At 43.9% G+C, this 15,133-nt stretch overlaps 1 protein-coding gene across 3 annotated transcripts in view; it reads right to left on the bottom strand.

Moving 5' to 3' along the window:
- KATNB1 (katanin regulatory subunit B1) overlaps positions 1–15,133 on the bottom strand; it is a 172,954-nt gene that overhangs the window by 15,047 nt on the left and 142,774 nt on the right. For all 3 annotated transcript variants that reach the window (XM_029608925.1, XM_029608924.1, XM_029608923.1), the window contains exons 17-18: positions 13,457–13,533; positions 3,470–3,544 (exon numbers count right to left, since the gene is read on the bottom strand). In XM_029608925.1, the coding sequence (XP_029464785.1) occupies positions 3,470–3,544; positions 13,457–13,533 (152 nt within the window). The remainder of the gene's footprint in view (positions 1–3,469; positions 3,545–13,456; positions 13,534–15,133) is intronic.

Here is a 15,133-nt window from a genome sequence, read left to right as displayed (position 1 = left end):
CCACTTGTTCGATGTAAACCGAGTTAATTTGATTTGTATCAAGAAAGTCGGTATATAAAAGCCTTAAATAAATAAATAAATAGCTAGCCTCAATCCTCCTATCATGTACATCCTTCAAGGCCGCTCCTCCCTTCATGGGGATAGTCATCTGCTTGGAGACTGCACAAACAAGTGCATTCACCCTTGGAAAACGTAAATGCTCTCTCATCACCAGATCCAGAGGGTACAAAAGCCTTCCAAAACCAGATCCCCTTTGAAATTAACCTCTTAGGCGCCCCATTCAAAATCAATCAATTCTTGAATGGCCTCCATCATAGGGAAAAACAAGAGCAAGGAAACCAAAATGGGATTTTTCTTTGGCTCAGACACTCTCAGCTCCAGGTACTCTCAGCATTTTCAAGGTCTTGGAAATCAAGGTCAGCAGTTCATATCTATGGAAGAACCACAGCATATTCCTATACAGTTCTAATCCCAGAGTAATTTCTCCATCTTCATGCAAGTCAGGATCAGCCTCATCATCTGTGCAATTTGGATTGTTATCGGGCAGTCATGCTGACAATCTAGGTGTACTCCGGCACTTAATAGAACCGGGCGAGAGAGAGATCCCCACCTAAAACTCTGCCCTGGCAGCATTGGACGGGGCTGAGGACTATGTCTGAAGAAAGGATTGCAATCCCTGGAAAAATTCTATCCATGAAAAGACAGAAGGATCCATGCCAAAACCAGAAGGCACCTGAGGCTTACTCACTGAACTACCCTCTCCTGCTGACAAATCAGTTAGGGGAGTTGAAAGATCAGGTGCCCCTCCTGACACATCTTTACCCAGACCTTCATCAGGCTAGGAAGAACCAGGCTTAGTAAAATCAGAGGAAGATAGTTCTCCCTGAGCCTCAAACAGCGCTGGCACAAGCTAGCGGGCATGCTAGGCTGAGATGCCAGAATGTGACAGGCAGCGCAGAGGGAAAGGCACTTAGGTTTATTACCTATAAGTGCCTTTAGGCCATCAGTAAGCTTAACAGGCAAATGAAGGCGTGCATCTAGCTGGTTTTTTTTTTTATGTCCAGAAAAAAATTTAGGTGTCCAACTTAGGCATCCCAAAACCTAGGCAGCCCTATGGATAGGCACCATAATGCTAGGCAATCCCAACTATAAATGCACAACAAATGCCCAACTTGTGCACACAGGTAAGCATGTGGCCACTAAGGGTGCCGCTAAACTTGAACGCACAAGAGGCCCAACTAAGCGTCCAAAAACTGGACACACAACCTGGATGCGCAGCTAGACACACTAGCCGAAGAGACAATCCTGAAGACAGCAACCTAACAAAAACAGAAAACGCCATTGAGGCCTACCATGCGGCGCCTAGCAAAAAAACCTCAGAGCGGGGCCTAGCCTAAGAAAGCTGCTCAACCCTCCAGGCTGTCCATGTCCCTTAACCTCCCATGGAGCAGGACAAACATCGGAACAGTGTGCCAGGCTCGGAGACCGAAGGAAGGAGGAAATCCTACATAAAACACACCTTCTCTGTCATTTTTTTTTTTAAACTTACAGAGGGAGAGGGCATATACAATCACTGCTGTGCTTGTCTTCCTGCACCCGCTGCTTTTCAGATGTTTGAGCAGCTAAGGCCACGCTGGCTGAACAACCAGATACCAGTCCAAGGCACTCATCTGAGACACCATGGAAATCCCTCAAGAATTCTCAACTGGGGGCGGGACCATTTGGTATCACCGCAGAAGAGCAGGGCAAATTAATGTTATTTATTTATTTATTTATTTTTGGTTTTTATATACCGGAAGTTCCTGTATACAATACATATCACTCCGGTTCACATTTAACAGAAATAACTATCGCCGGGGAGGCGGTTTACATGGAACATATCGAATATAATGAACGGATAATAATCAAGGTAAAATCTATTATGAAACAGCTAAGATCAACTTAGAGAACAACTTATGTTCCTTTTATTTCTCCTTTTCACAGTAAAGCAATCCCCAATAGGGAGATGTACGTCCACCATCTGCTGGAGACTGAGAATACTGGCAGGCTGTCACAGCAGGGGTATATATACTGTGACATCAGTTTGCTCCATCTCCATTTGCTGGTAGAGGTGCATAACCCATTGTCCTGGATTCACCTGACCAAACGTTAAGAAATACAGTGCTTGGAAATAATTCAGAACCAAGTTAAAGGAGCCAGGTTCTCTCAGATCATGCGAGGGGGGCTCTTCTGATAGTTCAGTTGATGTCTGCTAAGAGAAGAGACAGAGCTCCTTGTCTGTCAGAGAAACTTATATCCTACCTTGATTGCTCCCTCCTGACCATCCCTCTCTTATTCTTCCCCCCCCCCTTCATTTTCACTCCCTCCTCCCCAGATAGCTCAAGCTACTTCTGTTTCAGATGCCACACCTCACCTACACCTCCTTCCCCTTGTACACCAATCATAGAATATAGTAGTGGCAGATAAGGACCATAAAGGCCCATCTAGTCTGCTCAATCTGCTTCCTAGTGCAATACCACAGACCGAATTTGAGATCTCTGGCTCTCTTTTCACTTCTTCATAACTAAGGATCCTCAATATTTATCCCATGCTTTCTTGAATTAAGCTATGGTGGTTGCCTTCACCACACCTACTGGGACGCTGTTCCATTCATCTCTAAAGACATTTTCTAATGTTATTCCTGAGTTGTCTTTTAGCCTCATATACTGCCTTGTTCTACAGATTCTTTCTGGCAAAATATATCTAACATACAAGAAGCAAACATATTTTAGATATTTCAATGTCTCGATCAAACCTTCTTTTAAGATATACATATTTTGGTCTTTAAGACTACATCATTTTGGTAGCATCTCTCTAGAGTGCCTCTACTCTACCATATACTTTAGGAGGTATTGCCTCCAGAAATGAGCACATTGCTTCATATGAAATCCCACCAGTGACTCATCCAGAAGAATTACCTCATTTTTCTACTGGTTATACTTTCTCCCTGTACACTCCAGCATTCCTCTAACTCTGGCCACCTCACCATTGCAGTTTTGCAATGTTGAGATTGGGGTGATCATATTTGACAAAATCTCTCTTCTATCTGGTTCACATCAGTATCTCACCTCCACCATCAGATACTGTTTCTTGGAATTTATGCAATCCAAGTGCATGACACTTTTGCATTGAATCTTAGCTGCCAAACACTTGACCATTCTTCAAGCTTTTTAAAAACTGCTCATCAAGAATGTCTGTTACAGACTTTGGCATCATCTCCAAGAAGGTAAACCACTTTCTTCTTGAAACTCTTAAGTACAAAATCCAGGTCTCAGAACAAGCTGATCAATTGTTTTAGCTGTTATCAGCTTACATTCCTTTCCTTCACACGCAGTAACTTCCATATTGCCCCTCAACTCCAGCTTCCATGTCAGGTTCCTCCATGTTATTCTGCTTTCTAGGAAAAGCCTGTTTGCCATGGCCTTCTCACCTTTCATATTTGCTGAGGAGTAATTTTTCAATCTGGGGCAGGACAGAGGTACACATATCCAGCTTCCACAAAGACCTGTGAAGATGACCAGAAACAATTACAGCCTTCTCCAACATCTCTGTATTATAAACTTTATACCCACAGCTTGTATCATTATGAGGATTCTCAGACCCCATAGCAGACATCTCCAATAACGTCTCCAGGCACGAGCCATAAGGATCCTCTCTCACTTCCACAGACAGGTAAATAAGACACCTTATCTAAACAAGATAATTGTATTAAAAGAGCCAAAATGCATTACCAAACCCTACTGTATCACTGGTACACTGTGTAACTCATGCTTTCTCTTTCTCAGAGTGATATAGGAGTGTCTACTGAGGTCCTGTAATTTTTAGGAAAAAGCTATCAATAAAAAATGGTCCCATCAGCAAAAAGAATACTATCCTCACTGCAGATACACACAGCATAGGAAGGTAACGGCTATAACTGCCAAGTCAATTACAACCTGAAATAAAAGAAGCAGCAACTCAATAGACTCAGAAATGTATAGATGTGCTTACTTATATTCCCAATAAAAATCCCACCATTTCAATTCTAGCAAAATTACACTATCATATCAGAACTACTACGTAGTCCCACTACAAGATACTAGGCATACCAGTCAAGGATTACCTGCACAATTATTAAAGAGACTGGCAAAAAAGGAGTACTACATCTAATCCAACAGCAGCAATCCAATGAGCTATGTTTATATCAGCATGCAAGGAGGGGATCATTTAGATCATGTCAAGAGAAAGCAGAGTTGCTTATCTGTAACAGGTGTTCTCCCAGGACATGTGGGTGACATCATCAGGATGGAGCCCAGTCACAGAACACTTTTGTCAAAGTTTCTAGAACTTTGACTGGCATACTGAGCATGCCCAGCATCCAGCAGGGTCCTCCTTCAGTCTCGTTTGTAGCAAAAGTATGAGTGAAAAATAAAATAATAAAACGTAAACGAACCCAACTCTGCGGGGTGGCAGACGGGTTTCGTGAGGACTAACATCCTGCTGACTTGGGAGAACACCTGTTACAGGTACGCAACTCTGCTTTCTCCCAGGATAAGCAGGATGGTAGTCCTCATATGTGGGTGGATTAGCAAGCTACAGGATGCCCTGATAGAATGAGCCCAAAACACCCAATGACGTGCAATGGGCACAACAACTGGGGTGGTTTTGGGTAGGAGGGCAGCCTGAATTTCACAGTGGGTCGTAGGAAGGAAGTTGTGTTATTAAACTGGAAACAAATTACGTAGGACAGACTGGCCAAAGATGGAATCTTGCCTACCAGTCTTGTCGAGACAATAATGAGCTGCAAATGTGTGGAGGGAGCTCCATGTGGCAGCTTTGCAGATGTCAGTAAGAGGTACAGAATGAAGGTGTGCCACCGACATTGCCATAGCCCTTACTGAATCTTTTTTTATGCGTTCCTGTAGTGGACGGCCTGCGTGCTGGTAGCAGAAAGAAATGCAATCTGCCAGCCAGGTGGATAGGGTCTGCTTGCCCACCGAAACTCCTAATTTGTTTTTATCAAATGAGGAAAACAGTTGGGTGGACTTCCTATAGGCTGCAGTGCGGTCTAAATAGAAGGCAAGCACACGTTTATAGTCCAAAGAATGCAGAGCCCGCTCACCTGGTTGTGAGTGAGGCCTTGGAAAAATGGTTGGAAGTATTATGGTCTGATTTAAGTGGAAATCAGAGACTACCTTTGGTAGGAATTTAGGGTGCGTGCTGAGTACCACACGATCATGAAGAAATTTGGTATATGGTGGGTATGTTACCAGTGCCTGTAGCTCATTGACTCTGCAAGCTGATGTTACAGCAACTAGAAAGATCACTTTCCAAGTGAGATGTTGAAGCTCGCAGAAATGCAGGGGCTTGAACAGAGATCGCATGAGCTGTGCTAGCACAAAATTAAGGTCCCATGCTGGAACCGGAGGACGCAGTGGAGGCTTCAGTTGTAGCAAGCCTCTCAAAGTGCCCTACAAGGGGTTGCGCCGAGATCAGGGCATCTCCTACACCAGGGGTCGGGAACCAATGGCTCGCGAGCCAGATGTGGCTCTTTTGATGGCTGCATCTGGCTCGCAGACAAATCTTTAATAAAAAAGTAAAAATCTAATAAAACCCCCCAAGACCTCCAAAATTAATTTACTACAACCTCCCACCCCCCCCCCCCCCCCACCAAGACCTGCCAAAAGTCCCTGGTGGTCCAGCGGGGGTCCAGGAGCGGTCCGGGAGCGATCTCCTGGACTTGGGCTGTCGGCTGCCAGTAGTCAAAATGGCGCCGACGGCCCTTTCCCCTCACTATGTCACTGGGGTCGACCAATGGCGGCAGTAGCCCCTGTGACATAGTAAGGGCAAAGGGCTGTCAGCTGCCAGTAATCAAAATGGCATCGATGGCCCTTTGCCCTTACTATGTCACAGGGGCTACTGCCGCCATTGGTCGACCCCAGTGACATAGTGAGGGCAAAGGGCCGTCGGCGCCATTTTGACTATTGGCAGCCGACAGCCCAAGTCCAGGAGATCGCTCCCGGACCGCTCCTGGACCTCCGCTGGACCACCAGGGACTTTTGGCAGGTCTTGGGGGGTCAGGAGGGTGGGGGGTTGTAGTAAATTAATTTTGGAGGTCTTGGGGGGCATCAGGAGGGTGGGGGTTTTTGTTAGATTTTTACTTTATTAAAGATTTGTCTGCAAGCCCTGGACCCCTGCTGGACCACCAGGGACTTTTGGCAGGTCTTGGGGGGGGTGGGGGGTTGTAGTAAATTAATTTGGCAGGTCTTGGGGGGCATCAGGAGAGTAGGGGGTTGTAGTAAATTAATTTGGTAGGTCTTGTATGGCTCTCACGGAATTACATTTTAAAATATGTGGCGTTCATGGCTCTCTCAGCCAAAAAGGTTCCTGACCCCTGTCCTACACCTTTATGGTAAGTGGCTATGGCGCTGACATGCACTTGGATGGAGGAAGTTTATAGGCCAGACTCCGAGAGGTGCCAGAGATAGTCCAGGAACATTGTTGTGGGGCAGGAAAAGGGATCTATTTCTTTTGTGGTGCACCATGAGGAGAATCTTTTCCATTTGGAATGATAAGATCTCCTAGTAGAAGGCTTTCTTGAAGCTACGAGGACCTGGGACACATTGTCAGAAAGGTTAAGGGATTGCAAAATTAACCTTTCAACATCCAAATTGTCAGAGACAGGGAGTGAAGGTTCGGATGACGCAACAGCCCATTGTTCTGCGTTAGAGTTGGATCTGTGCCCAAGCGAATTGGTTGCTAGACAGAGGTCGCGTAGGATGGGAAACCAAGCCTGACATGGCCAGTGAGGGGCTATGAGGATCATTGGGCCCCTGTCCTGCTGTACGGCCACATTCAAAAAAACTAAAGACCTGGCTGTTTGAACAAGCCTATACCTGAAGTACCCGCACGCCGCCATTCTCCATCTCCACTCTAACTCAACCTTAGTACTACCCATCAATTTTCCCCACCCCGATGCCCACTAGCCACAACCCCGGTTTTACAATTCCCTGTTTCTCGAGGCCAATATTTGTATTATATTTATTATAACGTATAATATATTCTATTATATTTTATATTATATTAACTGTTACTCTAGGCTATTATTTGTTTGAAAAACCTTGTTCTATGGTTCTGTAATACTTTACTATCTTCCCCTACAGCTCAAGTTCGCTTATTTCCTGTTTATTGTACCTTTATGCTTCTCATTTGGTTCATTTGATTTACCCCTGTTGCCTGTAAACCGATATGATATTGCTATGAACGTCGGTATATAAAAGTGTTTAAATAAATAAATTCACGAGAAGTGGAGGGTAGGTATATAGGAGACCCGTTAACCATGAGTGGGCGAAGGCATCTCGTGGCGGTGTGTCATGACTGTGGCGTAGAGAGCAGAAATTGTCCACTTTGCGGTTGTGAATTGATGCGAAGAGGTCTATGTGTGGGTGGCCCCACTGGTGAAAGATTTGGTTTGCTACAGTGGGATTTAGGGACCATTCATGGGGATGAAAGGTCTGGCTGAGGTTGTCTGCCATCACATTGTCCATGCCTGCCAGGTAGATCGCTCTCAGCAGCATGGAATAGGAGAAAGCCCAGATCTGCATCGCCTCCTGGCACAGCAGGTAAGAGCCTGTGCCCCCTTGCTTGTTGAGGTACCACATTGCTACCTGGTTATCTGTTTGAATTAGGATTACCTTGTTGGAGGCAATCCCGAAAAACGAAGAGGGCATATTGAATTGCCGGAGCTCCAGAAAATGTATCTGGTGCTTTGCTTCATGTGTGGTCCAGGTTCCCTGCGTTTGGAAGTTGTTGACATGGGCTCCCCAACCCAGGTTGGATGCATCTGTTAGAGTAATTTGAGGTTGTGGAGGTTGGAAGGTTAGTCCTATTTGGAGATTGGACTCCTGTATCCACCAAGCCAGGGAGAGACTAAGCTGGTTGGTGATGTGGACAATGTGGAACATGTTGAGATGATTGGGGACTTTAAAGTCCATTGTGTTACTCTCATGGCTAGTTGCGCCATTGGAGTTACAAGAACCGTGAACGCCATGTGACCTAGTAAGGTTAATAGATGACGAGCTGTAGTGGTTTGGCGAATCTGCAGTGCCTTGGCTAAGGTTGATAGCGTGCATGCCCGGTCCTTTGGGAGAAAGGCTTTGGCGTGGACTGTACTTAGATCTGCCCCGATGAACGAGAGGGTACGTGATGGAGTCAGATGTGAATTGGGATAGTTTATTAGAAATCCCAAAGACTGTAGCAGGCTGATGGTAAAATGGAGGCAGTGGAGCACTACCTTCTGGGATGGATCTCTGAGGAGCCAATCGTCTAGACACAGGTAGACGTGGATGTTTTGTCATAAGTGAGCTGCGACTACTGCCAGGCATTTGGTAAATACCTGAGGTGCTGATGCCAGACTAAATGGAAGTACTCGGAACTGAAAATGATTGTGGCAGACTATAAACCTGAGGTATTTTCGATGAGGAGGGTATATGGCAATGTGTGGATAAGCATCCTGAAGATCTAGAGAGCAGAGCCAATCTTCCCGTTGCAGGAGAGGGATCATGGTGAACTTTTCTTTGCGATGAATATAGGATGAATGCCGCCTGACGTTTTTGGAATTAGAAAATACCAAGAGTAGAACCCTTGACCCCATCGAGGTACCAGTTCCACGGCATTGGACTGCAGAAGGGTCGAGAGCTCTGTCTCGAGAAGCGGAGAACAGTAGACTAGACCCCTCGCCGGACATGGTGAAGGAGGAAGTTTAGATGGTAACCCTGTTTGACCACAGACAAGACCCATTGGTCTGTAGTGATTGTGTGCCATATGTTGGCAAAATGGCACAAGCGGCCCTCCCATGGGAATGGGTGTGGCAGGCGGGGGTTGACTTCTGCTCTCTAGAAAGGAGTCAAAACCCTGATACTGGATCAATCTGCAGAGCTGGTTGGGCTTTTGGGGCCCTGGGCCTTCAAGGCTGGCTTCTTTGGGGAGGTCTTGGTTGCCAAGTACGGGATGGAGGTGGATAATACCTACGTGGCTTATAGGAAAATCTCCTAGGATCCAGTCTAAAAGACCTCTTGGCAGTAGATGGGAAGTCCGAGGGGAAAGAGGACAGCTGACGCAAGGTGTCATGATGATCTTTTAATTGCGCAACTGTTTCCTAAATTTTGTCACCAAATAAATTATCCCCTGTACATGGAAGATTTGCTAGTCTTTCTTGGACTTCCTGGTGTAGGTCAGAAGATTTGAGCCATGCCCAGCGTCTGGTGCTTATGCCTGCTGCTGATACTCTTGAGGCAGTTTCAAAGATATCATATGCTGCTCTCACTTCGTGGAGGATGTTGCCGGAGGGTCCACATGTATTAGTGGAGTCTCGGCTCCCAGCACTGGTGCCAGTGGGGAATGCCTCTGTGTCTCGGGTCCAGAGGGGGATGGGGCCCCTTCTCCCCGGGACCTCTTGGCCGGTAGATCCGTCGATACCGATGGCTTGCTGGTGGCGACATCGGAAGAAGCATCCTGTCAATAGCGGTGACTGTTTTTCCCGATACTCGGTCCAGTCCTTCTCCGGCACCAAGGAAGATGATGTCTATGCCTTGGAACGTGAAGAGACTGGTGAAGGACAGTCACCGGTGCTTTGATGGCGCTGCGACTTCGGTGGCAACGGAGTCGTTGAAGAGGAAGGTTTTCGACTCAGTGTCGCCTTGGCTGGAGTAGATGGAGATACTCACTTAAAGAGGTGTTCCATCTTTTCCAAGTGGGCCCTGCGGCCTTTCGGCATCATTTGGGCCAGCTAGTGCACTGCTAGACGTCGTAAGCAGGGCCCAAGCACAGGACACATACTTCGTGAGGGTCCGTAATGGACATAGTCCTCAAGCACTCGGGGCACTTTCGGAACCCGGTCGCCATCTTTTTAGAAAAAAATAAAGGCAGCGCACGGTCTGTGGCCCTCGGGCACTGATGGAAAAACTGCCGGGAACCGACCACAAAGGACAAGCTAAACTTACTGGCATCAACGAAGGTCGGTGGTCAATGGGGGACCCTAGGATGGAGGAAAGTTTTAAAGTATTTGAAATAAATTTCTGTGAAGAAAAAGTTTGAGGAATTCTCAGAGCTCCAGAAATCCACAAGGCTACTGTTGCGTGGAAAAAGAGACTGAAGGGGGACCCCTACTGGATGCAGGGTTTGTGGCATGCTGGGCATGCTCAGTGTGCCAGTCAAAGTTCTAGAAACTTTGACTGGCACAGTGTTCTAGAAACTTTGACAAAAGTGTTCCATGATTGGGCTCCATCTTGATGTCACCCACATGTGAGGACTACCATCCTGCTTGTCCTGGGAGAAAAATCAAATGCATGTTTAACTTCACTATGGACCTGATTTATAAGATTTAAAAATTAGGTTATTCATGAGGAGCATTTTCTCACGTGGATTCTTCAAAATGCACTCTTCCCGCCTCTTTATGATTTTTTTTTTTTTTTTTTTTTTTAGCATTCCTTCCTTACTGGAGAAAGACTCAAATAGAATAAGTCTTCAGCTTCCTTGTTAATTGCCTCTCTGCTCTGAGTGAAGTAGAATCGATTACTTGTAATAGGTTTTCTCTGAGGATAGCAGGATGTCAGTCCTTTTGTGTCAAAAAAAGATTGCGGAGCCTTGTGACAAATGAATCCGGCTAAAATTTAAGCTGGAAAAGAAATCTGGAAGCAGGAAATAGAGAAACCATGATTGGTGGCTCTGCAGAAGAGACTGAAAGAAGAGCCCCCGCATGGGCATATGGCATAATGGTATGCCCAACTGAGGCACAAACAGGGTCATTCATCAAAATGTGTTAAGACATTATCATGGGCGATAAGGCCTTAATGCCTGCGTTAACACCATAATGCATGTGTTATTTTTTTACACTGCGCAATGCGAATGCAAATTTTGAAAATGTAGTCAAAGGGGAGGAGTCTGGGCGGGGGTTTATGAAAATGAGGGGTGTTTAACATTGAGTGTGATAGCATAACGCACATACTGCACATTTTAATGCCGGAAATAACTACACCCTTTTTCCTGGCCTTAAACTGTGCGGTATGCCCGAATTGGAATTTGTGATATTTATCGCAAATTCCGTTTCGGCAGGAGGGGAGAGGGGAGAGTGGAGCGGACAGAGAGCGAGCCTCTGGGGTTGCACACATATTAGGCAACTATTTATACCACTGAGGGAGGGTCAACTAGTAACTTGAGGTGGGTTTTGGTGGTGGTCTAGGCTTTGGGGGCTAGTTTTACATGCACAGTCTGATGTATGAACAGCACAGTACACATCAGTGAACATTTGATGTGATTTGGAATGAGGAAAGGAATACAAAGATGAGGTTTCTACCATATACTCTCGCACTAGTTTAACAGCAGTTAGGTAGAGTGCGCATCAAGCTAGGGCGAGAGTACAATGTACAAATCTCATCTGTGTACCTTTCCTCACTCCAAATCACATCAAATGTTCAGTGTTTCTCCCACTTGTAATTCATGTGGGCAGATCTCTCAGTTCAGCAGGCTGGTTCTTGAGGTTCTCTCAACAAAAAATAATTTACTGTAACTTAAAAATAAAGTTCCAGGCAAAAAGGAAAAAATCAAATAAAAACACATTATGGTAGCACCAAACATCAAAATCTCTCCTTATAGGCTCAGCCTCTGAATCAGTGTCCAAACTTCTTCCCAATGATGGAAAAGAAAAACTTCTCTCCAAAGTAAGACAGGAAGCTGGTGGTGAAAAAAAAATTCCCTCCTCAGAGATGCCAAAAACCAGAGTCATCTTCTCCTTATAAGTCACTACAGTCCCCACTATTACTGGACACAGGGCAAAGCAGCACCCCAGGCAGCTGCAGATCCCAACTTGAATGGCAGCAGGGCAAACAGCACCCAGTTCTGTCCCCTCAGGCAGGGGAAGTCCCTTCTGAACAGGGAGCAGGTCAAAAACAAACCAGCTCTTCTCCTCAGAGATCTCCTGGGGTATCCCACTATTGCAGACTGGAGGGGCTACTGGGATCCACACAGAACAGCAGCTTCCACTTTCAACAAAAACCACCTCCAATCACACCTTCCCTCATGCTCAACCCAGCTTATAAAGAGGAGCTCAGTCAATCCCAAAATAAGGGGAATGACCAAACTGAGAAGGATTTAAAAATGCAAAATACTTTCCCAGCAGCTGGAAAGAAAAAAAATCTAGTAAGGAGCGAAGCCTTCATTACATATGCATGTATCCATTTTCCTTCCCTGACAAACATATCGTCGTCCCCCCCCCCCAGGAATGCCTCTTTTTAACCTGGTCAAAAGTGCACATGTTGCAAAAGCCGGCATATACTTTCAACCAGGCAAAGGAGGGCAATGCTGCACAAAATCATTTTACTTGCTTAAACAGCTTTCAAAATTGTCCTCTACATTTTTTTTTAATGATTTATCTTTTGTTCATTCATTATTGCTTTGGTTTTCATTTGTATTTAAGGTAACATCTTTAAAACCGCAGTTGGCTGCAGCTATCCATTCAGATTTCTATAAGCTTCGCATGCTTAGGACACTGAAGTAGGTCTTACCCAAAGAGGATTTGCATTTAATAGTGCAGGCTTTTGTTTTGACCCCATTAGATTATGCCAACTCGATGTACATTGGTCTACCTATGTGTCATTTGAAAGCTTTACAGGCTTTACAAAATGCAGCTGCTCGGTTAGTGTCCTCATCTGCTTTTCGTAATTACATTTCTCCAATGCTGCATCAATTACACTGGTTGCTAATAGAACAAGCAATAAAATCTAAGTTCTTGATTATTTATAAGGTTTTACATGGTTCTGCCCTTTCTGTCATTGCTTAGCTCTTACTTCCTTATGTTCCTGATCATATTTGACATTCATATAGCCCATTGAGTATACTTTTATTTAAAGAGTATTGTTTACAGGCCACTAGGAACATTACAGGCCACTAGGAACATTTTTCATTTAATGGCCCAGTCCTGCAGAATTTTTCTGCATATTATTGATGACTATAAAAGATTTCAGAAACACCTCAAAGCTTATTTTAAATGTTTTACTTTTGTCTTGTTATATTTTATGAATGTTTAATGAATTGTGTTTTATTATGTTTACATTGCATTCAGCTTAGCATGACGTTCTCTTCATAGGTGGATTTAGAAATGACTGTAAATAAACAATTTTTGATTGTGTACATTTGGGCATCTTCAAGAGCCAATTTAGTTTTAGCTCCAAAGGTTTGGGTAGACTCTCTTGAGCCTGAGGGGGTAAAGATTTTTTTTCCTGATTCAGTTACCCAAAGTCTGTTGCTAGAATCAAAAAGCCATTTTTATTGGGAATGTTATTAATGCATCTATATTTTTAAATCCATTAATGGGATGCTGCTTCTTTAATTATCCCCACTGAGCTTATCCTTTCCCATAATCCCTGACCGAGAGATTACTCACGCTTTCTGGTTGACAATGTTGAGAAGGTCTACCACCACAGCCAGGTCATTGATGGCTACAGCAGAGTCTACAGATGTCTGATAAGAGATATAGGTCAGGTGTAAAAAGCAATTGCTTAACTATTTCTTGTATTTTGTAATTTATTTATTCAAGTTTCAACAAAATGTAAACAGCAAAAAACACGAGTTAGGAATTGACAGCAACTAATGAAAAAAAACAAAACAAAACAGGCAAAAAATATAATAAACAAACACTAGAAAAAGAGACCATATTACCCCAGTTCTACAAAAGCTTCATTGGTTACTGATAGAATTTAGAATAAAACATAAATTGTGTATCATTCATAAGATTTTATACGGTGAGAAGACAGAGTGGTTAAACTCGATGATTAGACTCCATACACCTCAACGTGAGTTAAGATCTGCCAACAAAGTTCTTACAATACCTACAGTTAAATCCGCCCACCTAAGTGAGGTGAGAGACTGAGCCATTTCGATCGCAGGACCAAAACTATGGAACAGTCTACCACAATATCTGTGACTACAACCCAATCTGAGTAAATTAAAAAAAAAAAAAAAAAAAAAAAAAGAAGAGTTAAAATCATGGTGTTTTCAACAAGCGTATAGGGTGGATTCCTAAGACAAAAGTTGAGAGAGTCATAAGTTTTATTTTTTACTGTTTCTTTTAAGTAATGAATTTAGATATCTTTTAGTATTATTTTATTTTTATAAAATTGTTTTAGTAATTTTTATTCCAATTATGTATTTTATGTTTATTTATATTAACATGTACACTGTGGAGATAGAAACCTGTTTTCTGTATAATGGTATAAAAAAAAAGCTGTTTAAATAAATAAATAAATCTGGTTACTGACCTTTCAAAAAATGGATATTAAGTCAAAAAACAAGGAAATTAGCCTTAGAAGCATGACAGTGCCTATATTAAAGAAGCTATCATGAAGCATTTGGAGCTTATACAGATTCCAAACTTATCACACCCAGAATGTCTGGTGGTTGGCCAGCAATGGTCTTATCTCAAAAAATTCTGAGTTGGATCAAATAAAATATACCAGGTATTCTGATACAAATTTAAATAGAAACAAAATTCGAGCATCTACCTAGGCTACATTAAATAGCAGATACATGGAAAAATCAACTCCAAGGGGAGCCAGGAGGACTGACATCCTGCTGTCTGTTACTCACACGTTGGAGAATCCCAAGCTAGAGGCTGCCGAAAACAGGAAAAAAATGGGGAAAATCTTTAGAGTGGAAGCACCACCATTCTCCCCCACATTTTCGGTTAAGCAGCCAACCTATAAGGTCTCTAGGACGGAAAAGAGTTGGGTTTTTCACCTCAAAGACTAGCATGACAGTCAGACATACAAATCCTGATACGTAGCAAAGTGTCTAAAGGCAGGGGCATAATGCGAGCACGGGGTGAGAAGCCCACTGAGCTGCACAAAAACCAACACAGTCAGAGCTTCCGAACAATGAATTCAGACTATCACCAGTAGGCCTAGGACCTCTTGTGTAAAGGCAAAGGGGCAAATTACCAAGTACAAGAGAAAAAAAAGCTCTAGGATCAAGACCATAGATTTGGGGGTTGTTTTGTTTTTTTTCAATCATTAGTGTCACAAGACAACAAAAAAATCAGCTGGGGCTAGAAAGCCCGGCAATA

This window comes from Rhinatrema bivittatum, chromosome 7, assembly GCF_901001135.1.
Source record: "Rhinatrema bivittatum chromosome 7, aRhiBiv1.1, whole genome shotgun sequence".
Lineage (NCBI taxonomy): Eukaryota > Metazoa > Chordata > Amphibia > Gymnophiona > Rhinatrematidae > Rhinatrema > Rhinatrema bivittatum.
The sequence above is the reverse complement of the archived record's forward strand: the minus strand, read 5'-3'. Positions and strand labels throughout refer to the sequence as shown.